Below are 26,589 nucleotides of genomic sequence, written 5' to 3' on the forward strand. Positions count from 1 at the left end.
TTTTCCGTACCAAACACACCCTAAGCTGAGGTGGTTTTCACCCGTCAGATCAAGATATGAACAGAAGCCCTATAGATGATATCATCCGTTGGATTAGCCGCACGCAAGATTCAACGGTTGAGATTTGACTTAAGTCGGTAGGAAAGTCAACAATTCTCGTCTATTTAAAGGCGTTAACGGTACGACAAACCCGCTTGTGTACTTTGCCCACGTTTCTCACTCTTAACAGAAAAAAAAGAGCGAGAGAAAAAGAAAAAAGGAAAAGAAAAAAAAAAGTTATCTGCTTTCTAGTATTGAAGAAGAGCTGGTGCTTCGTGCTTTCAGCTTCGCTTGTGATCCGCAGCGGCTTGCCCTATAATTTGCTCAATTTTCATTCTAAGGTTCGTAAAAATTCAACTCCTCGCGTAATTTCATTCTTCTTGCATGTGCTAGAGATCAAATTAGGGCTTAGGTTAACAATTCTAGGGTTTCCTGTTTGATTTTGGTTTATTTCATCGAATCATATAATCTTGGTGGAATTGGGCTTTGCCTCTGGGGATCAACTGGTGATTAAGCAAAAGGTAATTGATATTAGCGAGTGAGTCTTGATAACTACTCCTAATTGTCCTGTTGGGTTCCTTTTTCGTGGAATAACAAGTTCGTTCAAATTGAAGCTGTAAAATTAGTGAGCACTCTGTAATTAGCTTGTTCTGTAGATCGATTAGGTATCTACTCAATTTTTGGAATATCTATTATGTTAATTTTACATGATAAAGTTCTTCCCATGAACGAGTTAGGTTTCATTTACCATGAAATTAATGGGAAAAGCTTGCCTCTCTGAGTTTTCTGCGGTGTTTACCATATATGTAAGAATTTGTAACTACAGCTGAAAGATCAATCATAATATAAAAGATAGAGTGATATTTGAAAACGTAGCGGAAGTAACCAAGAGAATAAAGAAAGATTTAGAAAAAGTAAAAAGACATATGCTCAAATCACACCCAAAGTGATAGTGGCTGTGGCAACATCCATCGGTAATGTGTGGAAGAGAGTAAGATTTCTATGTAGATAGGATCTCGAGAGAAGGACATGAGTAAGATTTCTATGTAGATAGGATCTCGAGAGAAGGACATGAGAATAAGATTCCTATGTAGATAGGATCTCGAGAGAAGGACATGAAGTTTCTCCAACGAATGTGCGGTATGTGAGATCTCGAGGACCCGAGCTCTTCTCTCCATCCTATCTCCTTCTAGATCAAGGCTAGGCATGACCCTGAAAATAGCAACCTTGACCTTGAATGGGGGGTTGCCAGCTATGTTGCTCGAACTCTTCAAATTTCCTGCCGCACCGGTGTCGACACGACATGGGTGTGCCCATATCGTATTTGAGGGCATTTAAGGAAATTAGATGGGTGGACTATTTTATCTTTTCACCAAAAGTTAAACCCACCTTTTAATTCTTCTCTCCCTTCCCATCATCCATGGCGAGCCAAAGGAATAAAGAGAAAACTGATAAAGCTTGAATCAAACACAATAAATTTTTTAAACAACATTCTAGCCGACAATGTAGCATGGGATTTTTGGAGATAATGATCAGTTTAGATCATTTTAGCATGAGATTCTAGCCGACAATTTAGAAATAGATGACATCCAATTTCTGTTGGTTCTATGGTGAGGAAATTTCATACCAACTCTCTGTCTCTTTTTCTCCCCGTAAATATCCACTTTCCACTTTTTGTTATGGCGGGAAGGAGAAAGGTGGTTGTGAAAAATAGAGAGTGGCGGTGGACACTAGCCGCTCCCCTGAGTAGAAATGGTAGAATAAAGAAAATTGATTCGCCGTCGAGAGATTACAAATGCGTACTTGGCTAGTCGCCTGATTTGGGGAATGTAACACATCTCATTATGTTGTTTTTAATGTGCTAGCGTGAGTATTTTGGGTATTTAAAAAATGGGTACAAAGCTAACATACTACCTTCATGTGGTATATTAGCAAGACCCTATACAGACACACACACATATGTGTATGTAGTTATAAAGTATGAGAATGCTTTCCTATTACTTGAGATATCTTATGAATAAAATATTAGCGGATCGTCTAGTTCAAAACCAGGATTTTTTTTTTGATAAGGTAAATTGTATTAATCAAAAGGGAGAGAACTCCCGTATACAAGAAGTATACCAAAAAGTAGAGAATGTACATCAGAACATGATTCTCTACAAAAGACGCCCAATCTTCTATACAAATAGGGGCTATATGAGTACACCAAAAAGCGATCAAAGATAAAAGACTATTCTTAAGATGTGAAAAAAGAGACTCAATCCCCTCAAAAGCTCTCCTATTTCTCTCCCCCAAACTATCCACATGAGAGCTAACGGGGCGAACTTCCACGCCTTTTGCTTTCTTCTTCTACGGAAACCGGCCCAACTATATAGCATTTCCTTTACACTGCTTGGCATCACCCATTGAACACCAAAAAGGTTTAGGATCGCCCTCCACAAAGCCGAGGATACAGGGCAATGCAACAAAAGATGATCAACTTCTTCCCCTGAGCTTTTACACATATAGCACCAACTAACAAGTGTAATTTCCCTCTTTCGCAGATTCTCAGCAGTCAAAATCACTCCCTCGCCGCTAGCCATGCAAAAAAGCACACCTTCGTGGGCGCCTTAGGAATCTAGATTGAGGAGTATGGAAAAGAGGCATCCTCTCTCACCAACATACTATGGTAAAAGGACTTTACGGTGAACAGACCATCGCCGCACAAATCCCATCTCCAAGAATCACAAGATAGCTGAGGCCTGTCTTGCCCATATAGCAGTGTCAATAAATCTTGGAGCTCTGCAATCTCCTAATTTTGCATGTTCCTTCTAAATGAGAGGTCCCATACTACCCCCTTCATGCTCCTTACGAATCTGTTAGACCATCAATTCCTTCTAGTTTAAAACTCTGAAGACGTGGGGGAAGGAGACCCTCAGAGTATCCTCTCCACACCACCTATGATTCCAAAAGCTGATTCTCCTCCCCCCTCCCACCATGTAAGAGATGTTGCCACTGAAGGATTCCCAATTCTTCCTGATGCTCCTCCACATGCCACACCCGAAAGGTGTTGTGATTGCCTTGGTCCTCCAAAACCATGATATCTAGATTATAACCAGGATTTAAACCTAGGTAATTTATCCCACCTCTATATGGGATAAGTTATACCGAGATTTTGGTATAAAAAAATACTTATTTTAACTATACCTCCAACTAAGCTTGGGATAAATTTAATCTCAAAATTTATATCGAAATAACCTACCTAATCCCTTGAACCAAATGACCCCTAAGTATGTATAAAGAATTACATTTTGTTAGTTTTAATTCTATAACCTTAATTAGTCGAAATATATACTTTATATGTTGTAATATACATTTATTGGTTGTATCACAACACCCATATCCGCACTCTAATTATATCCCCGAATCCTAAAATTTATGTGATGGAGAATTCCACTTTTAGATCTGCATCTGTATCGGATACCGCACCGTAGTCAACGTAGGTCACCAGGCCACAATGATAATAGGCCACTGCCACTAAATTCTTAGGAGGACTTTGATGAATGTATGAGACTACTGGACCAATTAGTCTCGCTATTCTTCTTAGAACCAGTGCCTTCTTTTTATGGAGTTTCTTTCTTGAAAGTTGGTGAAAAATAGGCTTGCCCTTCTACGCCTCTCCACATAAAAACTAGTCTTGGTTCACTAAACAAGATCCGAACTCGCGACATGCGCCTATCATATATTTTGCAGTATTGTTAAACCAAACTCCCAGGCGCTGTTAAACCAAAGCCCTAAACTTTGGGCCGCACTGATTCCATGGGACAACTTGCAATGAGGTAATAAAATAAAAGGAAAATTTTAAATGGGACTAAACGACAAAATTTGGAAGTTCGGAAATTAAGCTTCATTTAACTGCCACAATGGGTACGTACTATCCTTCGAGCTCTTCGTTGAATCCTTCATTTTGCTTTCCCTCCTCCTTCGGTTATACCTTGTCCGAAAGGTTTGAAATCCGGGAATGGGGGAATAAAAAGTTGAATCCAATTTAGCTATCTCTTGTAACCAAAACTTCATTGTTGCAGCATATTCCTTGGTGACCAATCTCGATTGAGTACGTCTATGGGTTTCACTTATGGTTGTCCATTACGAGTGCACAGTGTTAGCTCCCTTATTAAAAAGGAAGTGCTCACTAGTAGCTCGACTGAAGCAACAATGTGATCTTCAATCTCTTTTTTAATTTTTGACGCGTGAAAGACCATATGTCCCTCGTTTTTCGCCAGTAGTACTTTGGTATAGCTTAAGGGTCCTTCTAATAGCCATGGTTGTCAATCACCCACTTCAGCTTCTTCCTTAGGAACTCCTTTGGTCAGCTTGAAGTTTCATTCCATTTTGGGTTTTAGTGAGGTCGGTCGGTAGGACTTGGCAGTCAATTGCCTACTATATCGGTAAAGCTTGTAATAGTCTGTAATGGTGTCATCCCCGGAGCTGAGGGGTTATTTCTTATTCTACAAATATTATGTGTAGGACATCCATGATCCAACTGGATTTGTGGCTATTCACACATCTGAGTAGGTCTTTAGGAAGCCGTTGAGTTGCTTGGGCTTTCCATCTATTTGTGGAGGGTTGACTAAGCTAAGTTGTAATTTGACCTGTATTCCTGAAAAAAGTTCCATCTGAAAAAAGGTTTTAGAAGATCTCGTTGGTAGAGAATCTGCTTGTAAGTAGTCCATACTGTTTATTATCTGAGAATATTCTAGCCACTTGGACAACGGAGAAGAGTATGTCAATGAGAAAATATGAACATATATTGCTATAACAATCTACAATCACAGAGATGATCTTACCCTCTTACTTGGCCGCCCCATTATAAAATTCATAACTGCATATTCAAGTGCCCTCTCAAGAATAGGCAGGGTTTTGTAGTAACATAGATATGCTACATTCTCTACTTTACACTTTTGGCAAGTATCACGCACTTATAACCTGCTTTCTGCCGTCCTCGAATAATGAAGGCCAATAAATGCTGCTCTGTCTCTTATGAATGGCTAGGAGACATGGATCCCTTCTAATGAATCATGTGTTGAATAACTTACTGTTGTACCAAACTAACCTATTCTGGAAGGAGGTCTCAGGTATAGCTCCCTCACGTGATGCTTTAATCAGATTCTTGAGACTTTCATCCCCTTTATAGCTAGTGTTATCAAAAGTGAATCAACTTAGAAAAGCAACAAGTGTTTGTTGGGGTTTTATTGCAAAGGCACAATTAAGGCACGACTTTTAGTGAGGATTGCATATATTTGCTGCAAATTTCTAATTCAGCATGGGACCGATCTTCTTATACTAAATTTCTAATTTTTATTCCTAAACATCATCATTCGAGAAGCAGGTGATATCATATTCCTAATGAGCATCATACTTATACATTAAGTATTTACTGTCTTTTTTTTGATAAGGTAAATTATATTAATCAAAAGGGAGAGAACTCCCGTATACAGGAAGTATACCAAAAAGTAGAGAATTTACATCAGAACATGATTCTCTACAAAAGACGCCCAATCTTCTATACAAGTAGGGGCTATATGAGTGCACCGAAAAGCGATCAAAGATAAAAGACTATTCTTAAGATGTGAAAAAGGAGACTCAATCCCCCTCAAAAGCTCTCCTATTTCTCTCCCCCAAAACTATCCACATGAGAGCTAACAGGGTGAACTTCCACGCTTTTTGCTTTCTTCTTCTACGTAAACCGGCCCAGCTGTATAACATTTCTTTTACAGTGCTTGACATCACCCATTGAACACCAAAAAGATTCAGGATTACTCTCTACAAAGACGAGGACACAGGGCAATGCAACAAAAGATGATCAATTTCTTCCCCTGGCACCAACTAACAAGTGTAATTCCTCTCTTTCGCAGATTTTCAGCAGTCAAAATCACTCCCCTCGCCGCTAGCCATGCAAAAAAGCACACCTTCGTGGGCGCCTTAGGAATCCAGATTGAGGAGTAGAGAAAAGTGGCCTCCTCTCTCACCAACATACTCTGGTAAAAGGACATTACGGTGAACAAACCATCGCCACGCAAACCCCATCTCCAAGAATCACAAGATGGCTGGGGCCTGTCTTGCCTATATAGCAGTGTCAACAAATCTTGGAGCTCCGCAATCTCCCAATCTTGCATGTTCCTTCTAAATGAGAGGTCTCATACTAACCCCTCTTCATGCTCCTTACGGATCTGTTGGACCATCAATTCCTTCTGGTTTGAAACTCTGAAGACGTGAGGAAGGAGACCTTCAGAGTATCCTCTCCACACCACCTATTATTCCAAAAGCTGATTCTCCTTCCATCTCCCACCCTGTAAGTGATGTTGCCACTGAAGGCTTTCCAATTCTTCATGATGTTCCTCCACATGCGACACCCGAAAGGTGCTGTGATTGCCTTGGTCCTCCAACCCCCTCCCGTGGAGTCGTACTTTTCTACTATGACCTCCCTCCATAGAGCATGCTCTTCTACCCCGAATCTCCACCACCACTTCCCCAACAAAGCTTTGTTGAATACCCTAAGATCTTTTACTCCAAGTCTACCCCACTTCTTTCGGGAAGTGACTGTCTGCCAATTCACTAGATGAAACTTTCTAGTTCCATCCGCCGCATTCGAAAGAAAATTCCTTTGAAGCCGCTCCAGTTTTTCTGTGAGCATCATAGGAGCTTGCAAAAGGGACAAGTAATAGGTGGGCATACTCGATAAAGTGCTTTTAATAAGCATTTCCTTACCGCCTTTTGACAAGTACCGTTTCTGTCAGCCTGCTAATCTTTTTTCAACCCTTTCAAGCACTGGATTCCAAATCGTAGTATCCTTATGCGAAGCGCCCAATGAGAGACCCAGGTAAGTAGTGGGAAGGGAACCCACCTTACATCTGAGAACATAAGATAAAGCATCAATGTTAGCAACCTCACCCATCGGGAAAATCTCTCACTTGCCGAGGTTGATTTTGAGTCGTGATACTATCTTAAACCACTGCAAGACCTACTTCAGGTAGGTCAACTGATCCATATCGGCATCACAGAAAACCAGGGTGTCATCCGCAAAGAGCAAATGAGAGACTGTCTATAAAGGAGATTACTTCTTAACCTTGAATAAGTCGTACCCTGATCCACAAGAGCTCCTTCGTAAGGAAAAAGCTGAAAGTGGTAAGTAGGTTATATTTCCTTGTTCTCTCCTCCTTTTGCACATTTTGAAGCAGTGGGAAGACCATCTTCTATATCTAGGTGTGATCTTTGGAGTTGGTCGTAGAGAATCGGCCTTGTATTTCCACCCACAAGGATTGTTGCTTATATGTCATCGGAGTTCCTTGAATAACTATTATCAGAGCAGGATGAGAGTTTTCAGCAAGCCCATTAGCGTCTATCCAAATAAGTATAGTCTCCATCCTGCAATAACTCTCTTCTTTCTTCCGATTGATTCCAAATTGTCCTTAACCAGCACAGTAGAAAGAGAGGACTGGCAACAAAATGAGAGTGAGCAGTTCACAGCAGCTTGAACCTTTTGTCGCTCTCGTTCACAAAAGCTTGAAATTCTGATTTAAGCCTTGTCATTCCATCAATTCCTTTGAATTCCTAGTTGTCCGCCCTGGTTGATATTCAGAAGCTCCAGAAGGATGCTGGTGCGAGCTGAAAGATCAAATAAAATACAAGAGAAAAAATGAAATTTGAAAACAGAATTGAAGAAACTGAGGAGAGAGGGGAGAAAATAATATGAAAATGTGCTCAATTCATTCATTCATGTAACACATTGCAAAAAAAAAAAGGATTAAAGGTGATGGAGCTTGTAACTACCTCGCAGCATACTGATTTCAGATTGGACAGCTAGCTATGAGGTTATAAGAGAAAAGAGGAAACTTATTAACTGACTTAAATAGTTAAATGTAAAGTTGAAAACGTCTGATTAAACTTTATACTGAACTGTTGTAACAGCTATATTCTACACTTAGAGCTCTTTGTATCATGCTTCTGTTATATAATCTAGGACTTTCTGCCAATGTAACTCCTTTGGTTTTTATGGATGGTTTCAGGATTGACCTTCTGAGAACATCTCTTCCTTTGTGATAGGTTGGGGAAAATCTTCTTTTTGCTAAGGTCAAATAGTACCTGTTCTACAGTCTGAATGGCAAAGAAAGATAAGTTGCGTGGAGGTGGTTCTGTTGCATTTGCCACTAATTACGAATCAGAAGGCTCTGGCAGTTCATGTAGATTCGATGCTGGAATTGCTGTTTCAGGACATTCTTTTGCTCCTCAGCAGAGATGGATAAATACAAATTCTTCTTCACATGATGGTTTTGCTGTGCCAATCCAAGTTATCCCGTTATCCAAGCTGTCAGCATCTGAGAGGAAAAACTTGGTTCTGCAGTTGAGATCTGATCTTGACCAAATAAGAATTCTGCAGAAGAAAGTTGAGTTTTATAGGACAAGTGCAGTTGCAGTTTCATCTTCTAGTGATATTGTTAGCTGTAGCAATGCACCCAAAGGGCCTCCTTTAGCAAGCAAGAAGAAATCTGCAGGAACTGGGCCCGCGAAAAAGTCAAACCTTCTTGGTCAAAAGGCGTCGGCCCTGAACAGGGAGACCTCTGGCAGGTTTAAATCTGCTTCAGCACCAGCCACTTCAAAAGCAACATTGATGAAACAGTGTGAGAACTTGTTGAAAAAGTTAATGTCGCATCAGCATGGTCCCGTGTTTAATGAGCCTGTTGACATAGTTAAGTTAAAAATACCCGACTATTTCACTGTGATTAAACATCCAATGGATTTGGGGACAATAAAGAAGAGGCTTACTTCAGGTGCGTACTTGAGTCCACTGGAATTTCTTGCTGATGTGAGACTGACATTCTCCAATGCAATGATCTATAACCCCCCTGGTAATATTGTCCATATCATGGCTGATACAATGAGCAAGTTTTTTGAACTAAGATGGAAAACAATTGAGAAAAAGCTACCTGTTAACCATGCTGGATCAGTGGAAGGAAAATCCGGTTTACATGAAGAAAATGAAACTGCTTCAAAGAAGAGGAGACTTTCTCCAATGCAGCATGTAATTATGCCAGAACCTCCTAAATGCAAGATGACTGATGAAGAGAAACATAAACTAAGCAGTGAACTAGAAGCTTCACTTGGTGATCTACCAGACAACATCATTGAGTTTTTGAAGGAACAAAGTTCAAATGGAACAGCAGCTGGAGATGATGAGATTGAGATTGACATTGATGTTCTTCCCCATGATACTTTGTTCACGTTACGGGAGCTTCTAGATAAATTTTTGCAAGAGAAACAAAAAGGCAATGCAAAAGCTGAACCTTGTGAGATAGAGGTAGTTTAGAATCAAAGAATACATCTTCAAATACAAAGTAGAATTAGGCTGTCCCAGGGTGGTTGATGTTAATGAATTATTGTGCCCTCTTATTTGTTTTTTCAGCTGCCAAATGAATTGGGGCTTAGTAATTCATCCATGCACGTAGACGGAGGTTCTTCTCTTTCTGTTTGATTTCATCCACGCTGTATATGGTTTGGTGTTAGATTTCAAACTTCAATGATTTTCCTTCTAAGTACTGGAAATGTACAGGTAATGACCATGTTGATGAGGAGGTTGATATTGGTGGAAATGAGCCTCCTGTCTCTAGTTATCCTTCAGTTGACATTGAAAAAGATACAGATCTGAAAAGAGATGAATGTATAAATACAGGGGGTCCCAATGGTAATTCTGATTAGTCATCTATACTCTTCATCTTATTTGTGCTGGTTCGTTCTTATAGTGCATCCTACATGTTCAATCATCTCAAATCTTCCCCGTCTTATCTTCTAGGGCCAGCAAGATGAAATTAAAAGCCTTTTAGTCATAAGACTAGTTTTACCATCTTGTGGGATGTGCTTTTTCTTTTTTCCTTAAATTTTTATTACCTGGAAATCTTTAACACTCTGAATTGTTTTTGCTTGATGAATACTTTATATTCTGAATGTTATTTTTAATAACTTAAAATGTTTTATAGGAGTATTAGATTTTCTATTGTTTGATCTTATATCCTCTTTACAGGTTCTTCACTGCACTACATAGTGAGGATTCTCATAAGTTGCTGTATCGTTAATACTTTTGGAGAAATCTTTTAAGTCAAGCTTGTCATAGTCATATCATAACCTTCTCAAGTACTCCTCTCCATGATAGTCAATCAAAACACCGATTACTTGCTGTTTTATCCCTCTTTTGGATACTCATCAATTTCCAGTCAAGTGTTTTGCCATATAAGTGATGATCCTGGCTGGTAATGTTGCATAATTGCTAAAAAAATGGGGTGCTTGTGGCCCCACATTTACTTCATTCAAGAAACTCATAGAATTTTCTTTACGTTTGAGTTTGAAGTTACCTTAATTTTATGTTCCTCTATGTTGTAAGCTTTACTTATTTCTTTTTTGAAGTTTGTGCTATGCTACTATTTTGTTTTGTACTTCTCTTGCCCAATGGTTCTTTTTTATCAAGACTTGATCATTGTTTGCTTGTGTCGCTTGAATAGAGTTTATTCTTCTTTTATTTCATTCATATTCAAGCTTCTTTGACAATGCAACTTTTTTGGAAAAAATGAAAATTCATTCCAGCATCATTTGCGCGCATGTTCGTCTTCTGCAGACCTCCATATTTGCTGGAAAAGAAACTTAAATACTTAATTGGTGTTACAAATTCATGTTCATCCATAGAAGTGTACTTTAGCGTTATTTCTCCATATAAAAGCAACTTGTATCTGCTGATTTAGTAGGAAAAGCTTTCGTTGTAAGAATTCCCAATGCTTTCTTAACTCTAGTTCCTGCATCTTCCTTCCATCCAGATTCAGATTCTAGTAGCTCTTCTGATGATGAGTCTGAAGCTCAAAGAACATCTGATCATGCTGAGCAGGTGAAGAGAGCTCATTGTAGTTTCTACTTGAACCCTCATGATGATTATTGTCATCGGACCTGCTTTTAGAGTAATTGGAAACCTAATACGACTTTTTGCTCTGGTGTTTGGCCACAGAATCACAGTTCGCCAGCAAAGGTAGATGGGAAGGAAGCTGGCAGTAGTTTAGCTGATGGAGATCGTGAGCTTCTTTCTGATTTTTTATTTTTTGGATAAGTAGTTCTTTTCTGTTTTATATAGCAGAGGATCTTGTTGATGGTTATCCAGTAGTTGAAACTGAAATCTAGTAAGTGGATACATCTGCAGAATACCTACAAGGTGCTGGCGGCTAATAGTTTTTGTTGGTTAATCCTGTATTTGAAACTGAGCACTTATCTGATATTTAGGAAGTGGATATATCTGCAGAATACCTACAAGGTTTATGAAGGGCGGCGACTAGTAGTTTTGTGGAATGGGTTTAAGGGATCTTATTGTCTCCTAAAGCTTTGTGCTTCGTTGTTGTTAGGAGTGTCCTGAATAGAGCATGTATAGAATTGAAAGGGAGTGTGCTAAGAGATCAAACCTCAGGGATAAGGAGGAAGGTTTTTTTTTTAGGGGTGGGGTGGGGGGTGGGGGTGGGGGGCGAGGAGGAGAGCTCTGTAGGTTTTGATTTTCACTGGTGCAAGAGGGTGTATTGAGGTTATGTTGTTGAATTATTTCAGCTCTGTCATGTGGTCATAGTTCCTGTAGTCAGGTTATTGTCTTATGTTTTTCTATCCCTTGACTTGGTAGATGTTGCTATTTCAATCCGTGTTTTAATCTCCAGAGTCTATCAGTGGCATGGACCAGCTGGAACAAAGTTCTCAGCAAATGCCAATATCTGTTGAGTCAGAAGCATATCAAGACGGTGAGTTTGAGAAGTCAAAAGTTGGTCTAATTCCTTTGCCTTTTTTGTTTTGTGGGTTCATCCATTGTGCTATTAACATTTTAGGGGAGAGTGTGCCAGACAGGAGGGTCTCCCCTGAAAAGCTCTATAGAGCTGCTCTCCTGAAGAACAGATTTGCAGATACAATTTTAAAAGCTCGAGAGAAGACACTTGTTGAGGTGAGTATATCTGCTTGTTATAGGACTTGCTACTGCTTTTGCCTTAATATTTTGACCAGCTTGTCATTCCATCCTGTAATTTGCTATAAAGGTCGAGAAGGGCGATCCAGAGAAACTTCGTCGTGAAAGGGAGGAACTTGAGATGCGGAGGAGGAAAGGTAGCCCTCTCACAATCCCGATATCTAAAAAGATGGAGGAAATTCTTTGCATGTGAATTGGTAGCCTTATAAAGTTAATTTCCATGATCAGAGAAAGCTAAGTTGCAAGCAGAAGCCAAAGCTGCTGAAGAAGCTCAAAGACGTGCAGAAGCAGAAGCTGCAGCTGAGGCTAAGAGGAGGAGAGAGCTCGATCGAGAAGCAGCAAGACAGGCATTACTCCAGGTGAGTAGAACATGTTGTAGAAGGTCTCGTGCTTAACGTTGGACGCACTTCAGCTAAAGAATCACATGAAACTTCCATTGCTTCGTGCAGATGGAAAAGACTGTAGAGATTAATGAGAATTCAAAGTTTCTTGAGGATTTGGAGATGCTGACTGCTGTCCCACCCGAGCAATTACCTAGCTCGGTAGATGAGACCAGTCCAGATCATTCCCAGGATGGGCTAGGCGGCTTCAAATTTGGAGGCAGTAATGCTCTGGAGCAACTTGGGTTGTACATGAAGATGGATGATGATGAGGAAGAATGTGAGCCCGCTACTCTCCCAAGTGATCCTAAGGATGTTGAGCCTGAGGAAGGTGAAATTGATTAAGCTGCCCTCTGTCGCTGTAGCTGTATCATAGTGTTTTAGAGATCACTAATAGGTTAATGACATAAATCCTATTCCATATTGAAAGCCGAAAAAGAGAAGAAAACAGAAAAGAAAAAAAGAAAAAAGAAAAAAATAACATATAAGAAAAAAATGGAAAACATTGACTTAACATTCAGTTTGTTATTGGATGTGGAAAAGAATTGTGTGGAAGTGTTCTGCAGTTGCCTTTTCTGATCTTTCAGCTTCGCATTTATATTTATATTTTAAATCTTTTTATCCATGATTTTAGTTATGATGATTCAATTTTCGAGGAGGCTGCAAAATTTGACAGGAGAGGACCCAAAATAGATTATGTAAAAATTAGAACTGAATAAAGTCGCCAAAAGGTTAATACAGTTTTGTCGTTGGAATTATCGCTGGAGTGGTTGGAGAAAAGGGCAAGGGATGTTTTCTTCATGTTTTTTTATGGGTGATTATAGGCTGTAAAACATTTTAAGGTCAAGATCTTGTTCATCTTTTGATATGAGAAAATTTCAGTTTGGACACGGCCTAGATAGGACTCTTTTCCAAATTCTAACTTCAAATACGTTTTTTCCAAATTTCAACCAAATCATGTCCAGATCTCATGAAGGAGAACTTTACGAGGAGGATACAATATGTTGAAGGAAAATCAATTGTATATATATTTACTTTTTTATATTTTGACTCTTCTTAGCGAAAATTCCTGTTCAGTCTGTTCTTTGAACGAGGCTATAGCAGCCTAATAAGTACCAATTCTTAGGCTTAAAAGACTTGGAATAAACATTACTATAAGCAATGAATATTCCGAAGTCTTGAACCGTTGAACGCTTATGCATCTATTTCATGTTTGATTAGAAAGATAGAATTAAATCACAAAGTGTTGAATGCGTTTGCATCTTTGATTAGAGAGAGAAAACAAAGTGCTAAATGCCACTTTGACAAAACTCCTGACAGTAATATAACATTAATTATAGTTACATTACACAAGAAGCAATACGAAAATGTATTACAAGCCCAAAACACAGACCAAGTATCTTTGTGATTTAACACACATCTATTTAATTAGAAACATAAATGAGACCTCCAATTTGAAATCACCCTTTTCTCCGAAGCTGTGTGCCAGACGAGAGATGCCTAAGAGAAAAAATTGTAATCCTTGGCTTGTATAATGATGGTTCTTAAGCCACCAATTGGTGCTAAAACAGTCAACATTACTCCCACTATTATGCAAATCTGTAATAATTTGTCCAATTAGTTTTGGTTTATAGCTTATAAAAACAGAATCAGATAAAATGACAATATCAAAAAAGCATAAGAAGTTGAACCATACCCAGTTACTTGTCCAAGAGAGACCCCATCTCTTTGGTTTGTAGATTGAAAGCCACATGATGCAAGGGAGCTGAAAGAAGAGTAAAAAGTACATTGTGTTAGTGCTGGCTGTCATTTTCTCATGTCGACGCTTAGTGACGGAGCCAGAAATTCAATCAAGGGAATTCAATAAATACAAGAATGTCGCATCTAGAATTTATACCTGACCCTGAACTTATTTTTGAACCTCCTTTACCACTATACTAGAATCTTCTCTCATGTCAAGGAGATTTAAGAAGAGGAGCCTTGTCGTAACTGGTAAAGTTGCTACCATGTGATCAGTAAATGACGGGTTCAAACCGTGGAAACAGCCTCTTGCAGAAATGCATAATAAGTTTGCGTATAATAGAACCTTGTGGTCCGGACCTTCTCCGGACCACAAGCATAGCGGGAACTTAGTGCACCACGCTTCCCTTTTATGTCAAGGAGATCTAACAGTAGATATATAAGTAGAAGGTTCATTTCCTCCTATTTGCGCAATATAGTTATCGAAAAGGAACCCCTTACGTCTACCTAGCTCTGCCTCTATCGGCACTACAAAGTCTACAAACCAAGAATAGACAAGGGAACTTACAAAATAGGTTGTTGGGGCAAAAGCAAATCCTCCAAAGAAACCAAGAAGCCCCCCAAAGAAAGGGAAGATGATTCCAACAAACATTGTGAAAGCTGCAATAAAAGCAAAGGCATTACAATTTACTCGAACAGAAAGCAACACCACTATACCAACAAAAGTTTCTGCTTCAAATAAAGGCAAGTTACTTACCCACATAAAGGTTTCTGGTCATGAATCTCAAGTACCAAGTTGGCTTGAACTTAAGTTTCTTTACAAGGTAAGTCTCAAGCATGTCAAACACCGGAATTGCATACAACTACAATAGCACAAAATCAAGCACATTTCATTAGATAAAAATGTTACACTACCATAAAACTAAACTGCTCCAATCAACAAGAATGTTTCATGCTATGTTGCTCAGACTCATCACAAATGTCGCTAGATACGTGCTGGATCCTTCAAAAGTAGAACATTTTTGGAGGATCTAACACGCAGTTGCGGAGTCACATGCACCCAAAGGGTGTCAACCGACATCCCTTCGTCGGAAATCCTGGCTCCGCCACTGCCGACACGGGTGTGACATCATTTTTGGAGAGCCTGAGCAACATAGATTTCGAGTCATACCTGATAGCTCCCAATAATGTGGATAACAACAAAGGCATTAGCCAAGACAATGAGCCAAGTAGGTTTCTCCAAAGAGATAAGAATGTTGTCTGATACTGAATTCCCAAAGATCCAATAGCCAATAATAGCAACAGGGAAGTAACAAAGAGCCACAATAATGTAAGCAACAAGAACTCCTTTCCACATTGGTCCTTTAGAAGGTTTCTCAGGTGTTGAAGGGATTGTAGCTTGAATTTCTAACACAACATTATGACCTGCATATGCAAATGCCACTTCTCCCAATCCACTGAAAAAGTTGAAAATACCTTCCCCTGTGTTTTCAGCCCTGTATTCATATTCCACATCTGGTTGCACTCCCTTATCAATTGAAGCCCCCCAAGCAATTGTACAGTAACTGTTGAAGATATCAAGTAAATAAAATTGTTCTCTTTCTAACAGCTTAAACTATTAGATAAGATCAGTGTTATCAAAGGCGAAAAGCACAAAAAAGCTCTAAGGTCCGTTGGGGTTTTAAGTGTAAATGTGCAAATAAAGTATGTGCTTTAATGAAAAAAGGCACAACGGGAGAAAACGTAAAAATATGCATGTAGTCCAAGACAAATCATTATAAGCATGAATAACAAATATATAGACAAAGAAATTGAAAAAAAATTCACGATAAAATGAAATATCAATTGTTTAAGGTCGCCTTTTCAGGATTACACTCATTGGCAAGGAAAAGTATGATTTTGAGCTTTGATGCGACAGTGAAGCGCCCACAAAGCGAGGCGAAGCGCTCAACGTGTTTGGAGCCTCGCTTCAGGGCTTAAGCGCGCCTTTGACAACACTAGGATGAGATAGTCACATACTCCAATATGGTACTACAAGAGTAGGAAGAGATCGTCAGTTCGAGTCTCACCATCGCCCAGAGGCGGATCCAAGATATAAATTCTATTGATTCAATCTTTAAGGTTCTTGATATAAAATCAATTATATATATTTAAAGTTATGGGTTCATACTTACTATTTTTTATAAATTTAATATATTTTTACACATAAATTTATACTTCGCACTAAAAATACTAGGTTCAGTTCAACCCTATACTGAGTCGCCCCTGCCATCGCCCCATTATAAAAGAATTTCCAGGTGTTTGACATATGAAAAAGAATGTGCGGGGGCGCATTGAAGACATACATAAGTAAATAAAAATGTGACCTTTCTAATCGAATATACATAAGTCAGAAAGTTTGGAACGCGATGTCCTAAATATTAATGGAACAAGAACAATAAGCTAAAGGAAGTAATTTTTATACCTTAAGGACATGATAGCTGCTACCAAAGACACACCAGATATGGCATTGAAGTTAGGAAGATGAGAAAGCACAAAATGGACAGAAGCAAATATCATGATGTAGTAAGTCAGTTTGATATCTTTGCAATTGTCTTTACAGACTAAATCATGGATTTTCTGGAATGATTTTCCTCCAGTCACCATATAAACAATGTCAAGGCCAACTTCAACAACCAATTGCTGAGGCACCACGATCCATAAGCCGAGCTTGTTACCAAAAACATGCTGCCCCAATTCATGATATCTATCGAAACGTTTCCCTGGAACCATTTCGTGCATCTCAACCATTTGCCATAGTGTGTATAATGTTATAACCCATGATACCACCATCACTGTTACACCAGGTCCCCTGAGATTACGTCCAAACTCATTTCAATAACGTATTATAAGATAGAAATTAAAGTATATGAAAAGTTAGTATTGTTGAATACTCTAAGATATAGATAAATGTACGTACCATCCAAGCTCAGACATGGCATAAGGAAGACCGAGGACACCAGCTCCAACCATAGCAGTAACATTATGGAATGCAGAATACCACCATTTTGCATTCCTAGAAGAAGTAATGGGAAGCCATTCGTCTATCGCCTTTTGTTCTTCAGTTCTTCCATCAGCCTTTCATTTGATTATAGTCCCATTAAATAAGGAATTGAAACATTATGTTGATAACGATTCACACAATACAGTATCTATCCAAACTCTCAATCCATGCACAAAAATGTATCATAAGATCAATTGGCATTAATAGTTGCCATCCCTTACAACTGCTATTTGCATAAACAATAATCATAATAATTATTTTCTAAAAATTGTTTCTTTGATTAGCTGTAATCTCCAAAGAAAATGCCACGAATCATATATCTCATTCATTTTTTCATGTAAATTACAAGATATACATGTATTACAACAACAACAACAACAACAACATAGAGCGGGGTCTGGGAAGGGTGAGGTGTACGCAACCTTACACCTGCCCTGGACGGGCATAGTGATAATTGTTTTAAATCACTATTTCCCTAAAAATTACAGAGACATGCATAAGTTTGAAAGCTAAAACGTTTGAAATATAAAAAATTATCTGAAATTAAGTGAAGAATATATACCGCATTGTTGTCTGGAGAGGCTACCATATTGTTGTGTTAAAAGGGCTTGAAAAATGAATAAGATTTACAGTTATTTGATGGAAGGTATGAAGAATGAAGCCAGATTTGAACCAGTTGTGATTATGAATTCCCAAATTGTAACCATAACACAGGTTAATCTCTCAACAAATAATGTCTACGTACAGTTATAGAAATTTTATTGAAAAAAAAAAAATTTCTTTTGAAAAAGTCCGAATGTGACTCCCCTCCGTTAAACATACTCTTCATTTCCTCTATGCCACACGTGCCCTATTTAAATTCCATAGGTTTAGATTAAGATTAACTAAAGATAAGGAATGTATATTTTACATACACAGTTATTCCAATACTCGAAATTCCCCAAAAAGAAACAATATTAGAGCTCATTTCTCGGAGATAATATACCTGTTTTTTTTTTCTTCTCTTATCCTACGTTCTAATGCTATTGAACTTTATAGCATAACTTATGTATTACATGTGTATAATTATGTATAATCAGTGTATAATCTATGTATATAGTTAGAAAAAATAAATAGTGAATATGATCGACTATTTGTGTAAAGATTGCAATAAATAAAATACGAAAGAGAGCCTATATTACTTTTAAGATTCTTAAGAACTAAGAGTAGCAAATTAACTATCATCTAAATGAATAAATGATGTTAAAGGGTTAGTTTGGCCCGTGGCGGAGCTACAATTATTGAGAGTTAAATTATAAAGAAGTAAACACATGAAAAAACTTAAAGAATTTAACATATAGTATATACCTATACATAATTTTTTTATTTAACTATATAGTATAATTTTTCGGCGAATTACTGAGGGTTTGGATAAAGGTGGCTCCACACTGGTTTGGCCATAACAAATTCAATTTGATAAAACAAGTTTGAGAAGAAGTTATTATTAATGAATGAAACATTGAATCTGGCAAATAAGAAATTAAGAATACTATAAAAATATAGACACGTAAAGAATTGCATGTGTTCATATTAGATTTAAGAGCAACGGAGTTCGAATATTGAACATATAGGTAAATTAATGCAAATTGGTCGGTGGACTTTACTACGCTGTTATAAGCAAAATATTAGTATTAAAAAGGAAAGAAAGAAAGTCTATATTCAATATATTGTCTGTTAACAAGTTTTGGTCCACGTAGTTATGATAAAAAAACATAACTAAAAAAAGAGCAACAGAAATTCAATTACATTGGATAAGCCCAACAACAACCCAGTATAATCCCACTTAGTGGGGTCTGGGGAGGGTAGTGTGTACGCAGACTTTACTCCTACCCTAGGGTAGAGAGACTGTTTCCAAATAGACCCCCGGCATCCTTCCCTCCAAGAACTTCCCACCTTGCTCTTGGGGAGACTCGAACGGAAGTGGAGGTTGCTTACCGTCCAAAAGTAAAATAAATGATGAAAAGAAGGTAGGTGCTAATGTCTGGCAACCTTTTGAGGAAATGAGATATTAATTCCCCATTATTAGAATGTTTGTTAGGTTAACTTATCCTGAACCTTTTAAATTTAAATGAATAAATAGAAGCATGTCACATCCAAAAAGAATGTAAATAGAGAGGAGTTAGATACAACTTTGGCATTTTCCATTTTTAATAATTTTTGTAGTCTTTTATAGCAATGGATTAATCACAGAGACACACTGTCTCATTAAGTTATATTAAAATTGATAGATTCCAAATGAGGAAAAATTGAAATTGCAGTGCTACTTATATCTGATTCTATATGTTGTATCATATTTAAATCTCGTGAAATTTGATGATTTTAATTTTTAAAGTTTTTAATATTGAACTCATATATTTAAAATTATGAATTTATGTTTTTTATTTGTTGCAAATTTAGTAGATTTTTACATATAAGTTTATGTTCCATTTAGAAAGTACTAGGTCAGATAAACCTGATACGACAAGGCTACATTTGCCTCTAGATAATAAGAATTTCTAAGCTCCCGTTTGACCATAGATTTTGGCTTTATCTTTTCAGGAAGTTTTTTGTTTGTGAAATATTATCATATTTGGGGTTGGAGGAAAGGTTTTTGGCTGAAATTTTTTCTTCCACTTACAAAACTTCAACTTTTCTTCAAATAAAATGTATATCCAAACACAACTTCAACTTTCAAAAATTATTTTTCAACACAACTTCAAAAACTCTTTTTTTTTTTCTTCAAGTTTCACTCAAATCTATGTCCAAAACTAGCTAAGGATATTGTACAAGAGATTTTAGGTTGTTAGTATAATGTTAAATACAGTCAGACCCCTATATAACAACACCTTGCTATAAAAGTCAAGCTTTCCGGAACCAATTTTTATGTTATGTTATAATATATGTTCTCTATAATAACACTTCGCTACAACATCTAAAAATATTCGTAACAAACAAAGCTGTTATAGGGAGGCAGCAGGCTGAACAACTTTATTTTGTCTTGCCAGAAGAGGTGTTAAACATGGCAGATGAAAGAATTTTTTATATTGCTTTTGTATTATTATTGAACAGGAAACAATTGGTACGTTTCAAGTGCAAAATTCACAAAATAAAAAGGATTTTCAACTGCGAGCCAATGTTGCTCATAAATCATAATATAACATATAAAAATCTGCAGAAGTCTTATATTGTAAAAAGTTCTGAACCAAAACAACCTTGCTAGGAAGTCCTTTATAATAAAACACACTCCAGCAGTTTAAGAAACTTAATCAAAGATTTTTCCTTAATTAATCGTCTAAGAGAAAAATTTGAGGTTCTTGGCTGATAAGATGATGGATCTTAAGGCGCCGATTGGTGCTATAACCATCAACAGAACTCCCAGTATTATGCAAATCTGTCATTAATAGGATCATTTTAGTTGTCATTGTATATATAAAAGGCAGAATCAGAAAACTTTAAAATGTGAATAATAGATTAATTTGTAACATACCCAGTTAATAATCCAAGATAAACTGAATCTCTTTGGTTTATATATTGCAAGCCACATTATGCAGGGAAGCTGAACAAGGAAACAGAGTCAAAAATCTGCACTACAAAGTTTAAAGCCATAAAATTAAGTGAAAATAGCACGGGCTAGCCAGTGTTCGGACAGGTAATTGAAAAATAGTCAGCGTTTGTAATGTCATTGAAAAATAGCCACTATTTTGCTGCAACACGGAAAGTTCCAGCATAATATACTGGAAATTGGTGCACATATGTATGAACTTTCAACATATTATGCTGGAACTTTAGCACACGGAAAGTTCCAGCATAATATACAGGAAATTGGTGCACATATGTATGAACTTCCAACATATTATGCTGGAACTTCAGCACACGGAAAGTTCTAGCATAATATACTGGAGATTGGAGCACCTGTATATGAGCTTCCAGCATATTATGCTGGAACTCCGGTATATTATGTTGGACGTCCACATGTAAAAAATTCGAACTCCAGTATATTATGCTGGAATATTTTTCGGATTTTGAACAGTGTTTTCGTTCAAATTTATCTTTAAGAGTGACTAAAATTCGATTACTTTTGAAACTGTGACTATTTTTCAATTACCACTTATAAATCTGGCTATTTTTGAATTTCAACTGAAAAATAAGGACAGGAAAATCTCTTACAAAGTATGTTGTTGGGGCAAATGCAAATCCTCCAAAGAATCCAAGAAGCCCACCAAAGAAAGGGATCGCGATTCCAACGAACATTGTGAAAGCTGCAATTGAACTGAAGAAAATCACACAATTCTTGAACTAAAAAGCAACACTAAAGATGAAAACAAGCTTGAATTTCTTACCAACGTAAAGGTTTCTGGTAATAAATCGCAAGTACCAAGTTGGCTTGAACTTAAGTTTCTTAACAAGCACAGTCTCAATCATGTCAAACACTGGCATAGCATAGATCTACAACATCACAACATCAACAACGTTTCGTTAGTACATTGTTAGGATCTAAATTATAGTAATAAAGTTAATAAGATCGGTTATTTTTCAGTACCTGATAACTCCCAATAACATGGACAACGACGAAAAAGTTAGCAGTAACAATGAGCCAAGTAGGTTTTTCCAAAGAGATGAGAATGTTGTCTTCTACAGAATTCCCAAACACCCAATATCCAATAAGTGCAACAGGAAAATAACACACAGCAACTACAATGTAAGCAACAACAACGCCCCGCCACATAGGTCCTTTGGACGGCTTCTCCGGCGTTGAAGGGATTGTAGCTTGAATTTCTAACACCACATTGTGACCGGCGTAAGCAAAAGCCACATCACCCAACGCGCTGAAAAAGTTGAAAACAGCTCCCTTATTGGTTTTAGCATTGTAGCCATAGTCCACATCCGGTTGCACGCCTTTCTTGATTGAAGCCACCCAACCAATAGTGGAGTAACTTCATCGTCACGTATACAATAAAAGTTAGGACAACAACCTTGAAATAAACAGTAAGCGACAGATAATAGTTTTGTGTATATATACCTTAAGGACATAACAGCTGCTGCCAAAGAAATGCTAGATATTGAGTTGAAGTTTGGAAGATGGACGAGACAAAAATGGACAGAGGCAAAGATCATGATAAAGTGACTAAGTTTCAAATTTGTGCAATTTTCTTTGCACAATAAATCATGGATTTTCTTGAGAGATTTTCCTCCAGTCACCATATAAACAATGTCGACGCCAACTTCAACGACTACTTGCTGAGGAACTACGATCCATAACCCGAGTTTTTCTCCAAAAGCATGTTGCCCTAATTCATGATATCTATCGAAACGTTTCCCTGGAACCATTTCGTGCATTTCAACCATTTGCCATAGTGTGTATAAAGTGATAATCCAAGATAACACCAGTACTGTTACACCAGGTCCCCTGAAATTGCACCCAAACTCATTAAGTAATACTAGTGGAAAAAAACTCGCACGGACTAGCGAGCTATATAATTGAGTTTACGTTCTGTGCACTGACAGTGTAAAGAACGTTTAGGCCATCTAAAAATAGAGCAATAACCTGCAATTATCGGTTATGTTACATTGACACACTATCACTAACACAGAAATGAAAATTATTACTACGTTCGAACAATTTAATTTACCCCATCTGGTGGTTGCTTCTATGGCTAATCTCATCCAGTAATAACATTATGATCAAGTCGTTAAACGGGGCGAATGTAGCGTACTGGAATGTTAATAATGAGTTCAATTGAACCCAAGACTGTCACGATATAGGTATAATAATCATTAAAACCTAAAAAAATGTGAAAATTGAATACATCAAGGCTGTTAACGGGGGCGAATGTAGCATACTAACATGTTTACAATGGGTTCATTTGAAGCCAAGACTGTGACGATATAGGTATAATAATCACTAAAATTTCAAAAAATATGAAATTTCGAAAATTTTAAATCTTGAATCTGCCTCTGACTGTTTTAAAAAATATAATTAAAAAAAAAGGTACGTACCACCCGAGTTCCGACATAGCATAAGGGAGACTGAGAACACCAGCTCCAACCATAGCGGTAACATTGTGAAATGTTGAGTACCACCATTTTGCATTCCTAGACGAAGTAATGGGAAGCCATTCGTCTATTTTCTTCTGTTCTGCAGATCTTTCATCAGCCTGTCATTTAAATTTTAGCCCCTTTAATTCTTTTCATAATTGAATATACAGTACAAAAAATATATTTATACTAACAGATACTACTAGTATAAGTTATTTTGCATATTATGAAGGAATTAAACTGTGATATAAAATCATCTAAAAAGTAAGTAAAAATGGAGTACCATATTGCTGTGTGATGAGAACTTGAAAGGTGATTCTTCAGTTCTCTAATTATGCTTATCTTTTTTATATTGCCTTCGGTTTACTGTTATAGAAAATGCATTTAAGAAAATATTTTCTTTAAAGTTTTTCCTTATATGTTCTCTGTTGATTGCCTTTGTAATCTTTTACAGCAATGAAAAATTTATTACCAATACAGACAAATATAGATATCATTCAATGCCTGACACACTCATTTCCAACTGTTTATTGATCATTTCATTAGTAATTGTTTTCCAAATTAGAAAGAATATAAACGCAAAGCTACTTAATATGTTATTTTATTTAGTATAAATACATATTAGAATCTTCGTTGAAATTGCAGTGTTACTTAATATGTCATTCTATTTTATCCAAATTGGAATCTCCTTTTTTGTTTTGTTTTTTAAATTTAAAAATTGTCTTGCTTAGGCTTCTTTCAACTTATCAACGTAAGTTAGACTTTTGCAATTGCATAAAAAATGTTCCTTTTTTTTTTTAACTTTAATAATTAATGTGTGTTCTATCGATTTCAACGAAAGAGACCCACATCGGTCGACATGGAAGATAAAAACTTATCGTTTACACTAAATCAATAGATGCATGATATGTATTATGTATATTGACTTTAATGACTTGATCATGGTTAATAGTATACATTCTCGCTTCATTTTCAGAGACGTAATGAAAAGCAATTATTTAATCAGTTATTATAGGTGATTGATAAGATATGATCACTAAGAAAGAAAAGAAAAATGAATAGATTTTTTGATGTACAAATGCTATATTTTTGTTTATTGATCATTAATATAGATTAGGAAAAGTATCAATTAATCTGTGGCTCTATAAAGAAAGTTAGTTTAAGCATTTCACACCGTTTGAATTTTCTTCTATGTATTTGGAGAAATTCTTGCAACAAAGAAATTAAACTAAATGCATGTTCAGTATTCATATCTACATATATGTTTAGGGTCAATTAAAAATAAAAAGTGGTAAAAAAGGAAAATGAAGCAGGTGGCTGAATTATGTAGCACGAGAGAGAGAATTTTTTTATATGTTAAAATTTTCCAATTGTATTAGTCGTTTGTAATGAAATGACTAAATGGGGGGGGGGGGGGTGCTAATTGACACAAAAGCCCTTCAGTTTTTGTTTTTATTGTTGACTTGTTGTGTACTCATTGGCTTCAATTGTGCTGGGGGTGGGCATAGTTTGGGCTGAAATCCAAATCCAAATCTAATTTTTTTGGATTTTTAGTTTGGATTTTCGAATTACGGAGTGGACTTTTTATCTGATTTTTAAAATTTTTGGATTTCAAATTGGATAATGGATTTTATTCTTCGAAATTTTAGATATCCGAAAATTTAATTTTTATACTTTATATTTAGTTCATTATTCATATGCCAGTAGTAATAAGTTCAACGCCCTACCCATTAGATATTATCTCATATATTCAATATTAATTACTAAGTTACTGTTATAATACTTTCTATTTGGATATGGTTTTATTATAGCTACTTCTTATCAGTTGTATTAATGTCTCTATTGCAACAACAACAACAACAAACCCAGTGTAATCCCGTAAGTGAGGTCTGGGGAGGATAGTGTGTACACAGACCTTACCCCTACCTTGTGAAGGTAGAGAGGTTGTTTCCGATAGACCATCGGCTTAAGGAAGGCTAAACAGGGAGCAACCAATAATAACAATAACAAAAGAGAAAAAAAATAAAGACACAATGTGTAACGACTATGTTGCATATCCTTGATAATAATTTCATTACTTGAATATTTTATTTGAATGATTGAGATAAGAATGGGGAACTTTTGAGGCAATTTAACATGAGTAGTTCATTTGGATATTCCTTTTTGTAAAAAGAAGAAACATCTTAACTTATAAGCTCAAAATCAAAAATCCAAAATATACAAACCGATTAATCCAAAATCGAACTTATAAAATCCGATCCAATCCGAGCTTAATTGGATTGGATTTGGATTATCATTTCTTCAATCCGAAAACCGAAAATCCAAACCGAAATTTTCATATTTAATCTGAACAGCCGAATGCTCACCCCTAAATTGTGCTTTTTTCCCCCACTTCTTTTCACTTACTTATATATGCGTATAATTGTGTATAACCAGTGTATAATCTATGAATATCGGCTATGAAAGTAAACAGTAAATTCAGCCGACTACTTGTATAAAGATGACAAATAACCACCTACCGACCACTTAAACTAATAAAATGAAGTATATGTATAATGTATATATAATATGTGTAACTGTGTATACTCAATGTATAATTTATATATACTAACTAAGAAAAGTAAATAGTGAATTCAAATGACTATTTGTGTAAAATCTCAAAAAATATGTTATTTGATGGACATAACAGATATTTTTATCTGTACGTGTGTTTACACCTATAATTACATAATTGAACTTAAGAATCAACAAGTCATAAAAATGCACGTTAACGGCGGACAAGTAAATAAATGAAAACCCACGCACTTACGCAAATGGAGAATGTATGTTGTATTCAGTGGCGTAGTCACGGGTGGTCAGTTGAACTTATTTATAAAAATTTATAATGCGTATATAAATAAAAAATTATGTTTTTCTACACACACACACACACACATATATATATATATATATATATATATATATATATATATATATATATATATATATTTAATGAAATTTCTGCATTGCACCGGCATGTATTTGTTAGGACCGAAAAAATCAGGTGTCATGAGAAAGATAACAAAGCAAACCTTGAACGACGATAAGTCTGATAACAAAAGAGAAATCTACCAAAAGAGACACAAATATTTAACGTGGTTCGGTCAACTGACCTACGTCCACAGTGGAGATGAGCAATCCACTACATAAAAAGAGAATACAAAATATCGAGAGAACAACCTCACGAAGAGGCAAACACAAGTGACACACTAACACTTGTCCCGTAAAGTTCTCCCCTAAATACGACTCTCAAACCCCATATGGCTACATTGTGGATGCTACTG

The 26,589-nt window shown here is 36.6% G+C and overlaps 3 protein-coding genes across 5 annotated transcripts; 1 reads left to right on the forward strand and 2 right to left on the reverse strand.

The window, feature by feature from the left end:
* Positions 1-214: 214 nt before the first annotated feature.
* Positions 215-13,054, forward strand: LOC104248392 (transcription factor GTE8-like). Of its 2 annotated transcripts, none has more exons than XM_009804642.2 (11): positions 215-380; positions 8,085-9,373; positions 9,479-9,527; positions 9,626-9,757; positions 10,878-10,945; positions 11,063-11,126; positions 11,751-11,831; positions 11,916-12,028; positions 12,120-12,186; positions 12,278-12,408; positions 12,499-13,054. In XM_009804642.2, the coding sequence occupies exons 2-11, from the start codon at positions 8,177-8,179 to the stop codon at positions 12,772-12,774; spliced, it is 2,178 nt and encodes a 725-aa protein (XP_009802944.1). In that variant the 5' UTR covers positions 215-380; positions 8,085-8,176; the 3' UTR covers positions 12,775-13,054. The 2 variants fall into 2 exon arrangements, with proteins under 2 accessions (XP_009802944.1, XP_009802946.1); XM_009804644.2 differs by having other exon boundaries at positions 245-380; positions 8,122-9,373.
* Positions 13,055-13,673: 619 nt separating this feature from the next.
* Positions 13,674-17,942, reverse strand: LOC104248394 (lysine histidine transporter 1-like). The gene is made up of 8 exons (XM_009804646.2): positions 17,775-17,942; positions 17,129-17,286; positions 16,634-17,020; positions 15,341-15,734; positions 14,927-15,032; positions 14,738-14,829; positions 14,126-14,194; positions 13,674-14,028 (listed from the first exon to the last, which is right to left on the reverse strand). The coding sequence occupies exons 1-8, from the start codon at positions 17,799-17,801 to the stop codon at positions 13,930-13,932; spliced, it is 1,332 nt and encodes a 443-aa protein (XP_009802948.1). The 5' UTR covers positions 17,802-17,942; the 3' UTR covers positions 13,674-13,929.
* Positions 17,943-20,344: 2,402 nt separating this feature from the next.
* LOC104248393 (lysine histidine transporter 1-like) lies at positions 20,345-23,633 on the reverse strand. 2 transcript variants are annotated; one of them, XM_009804645.2, is made up of 8 exons: positions 23,550-23,633; positions 23,228-23,385; positions 22,251-22,637; positions 21,771-22,164; positions 21,571-21,676; positions 21,398-21,489; positions 20,718-20,786; positions 20,345-20,621 (listed from the first exon to the last, which is right to left on the reverse strand). In XM_009804645.2, exons 1-8 carry the CDS (start codon positions 23,550-23,552, stop codon positions 20,523-20,525), a joined length of 1,308 nt encoding a protein of 435 aa, XP_009802947.1. In that variant the 5' UTR covers positions 23,553-23,633; the 3' UTR covers positions 20,345-20,522. The 2 variants fall into 2 exon arrangements, with proteins under 2 accessions (XP_009802947.1, XP_070023459.1); XM_070167358.1 differs by having other exon boundaries at positions 20,537-20,621; positions 20,718-20,817.
* Positions 23,634-26,589: the final 2,956 nt, after the last annotated feature.

The sequence above is a fragment of the Nicotiana sylvestris genome, chromosome 2 (genome assembly GCF_000393655.2).
Source record: "Nicotiana sylvestris chromosome 2, ASM39365v2, whole genome shotgun sequence".
NCBI classification, from domain to species: domain Eukaryota; kingdom Viridiplantae; phylum Streptophyta; class Magnoliopsida; order Solanales; family Solanaceae; genus Nicotiana; species Nicotiana sylvestris.

Coding starts and splice junctions, on each gene's coding strand:
- LOC104248392 (XM_009804642.2), top strand. CDS start 8,177: ATGGCAAAGAAAGATAAGTTGCGTGGAGGTGGTTCTGTTGCATTTGCC. Junction 9,374..9,478: donor CTGAACCTTGTGAGATAGAG/GTAGTTTAGAAT, acceptor TTGTTTTTTCAG/CTGCCAAATGAATTGGGGCT. Junction 10,946..11,062: donor CATCTGATCATGCTGAGCAG/GTGAAGAGAGCT, acceptor GTTTGGCCACAG/AATCACAGTTCGCCAGCAAA.
- LOC104248394 (XM_009804646.2), bottom strand. CDS start 17,801: ATGGTAGCCTCTCCAGACAACAATGCG. Junction 17,021..17,128: donor GCCATGTCTGAGCTTGGATG/GTACGTACATTT, acceptor ACGTAATCTCAG/GGGACCTGGTGTAACAGTGA. Junction 14,195..14,737: donor TTGCCCCAACAACCTATTTT/GTAAGTTCCCTT, acceptor CTCTTCTTTCAG/CTCCCTTGCATCATGTGGCT.
- LOC104248393 (XM_009804645.2), bottom strand. Junction 22,165..22,250: donor GCAGCTGTTATGTCCTTAAG/GTATATATACAC, acceptor GTGACGATGAAG/TTACTCCACTATTGGTTGGG. Junction 20,622..20,717: donor TATCTTGGATTATTAACTGG/GTATGTTACAAA, acceptor TATTAATGACAG/ATTTGCATAATACTGGGAGT.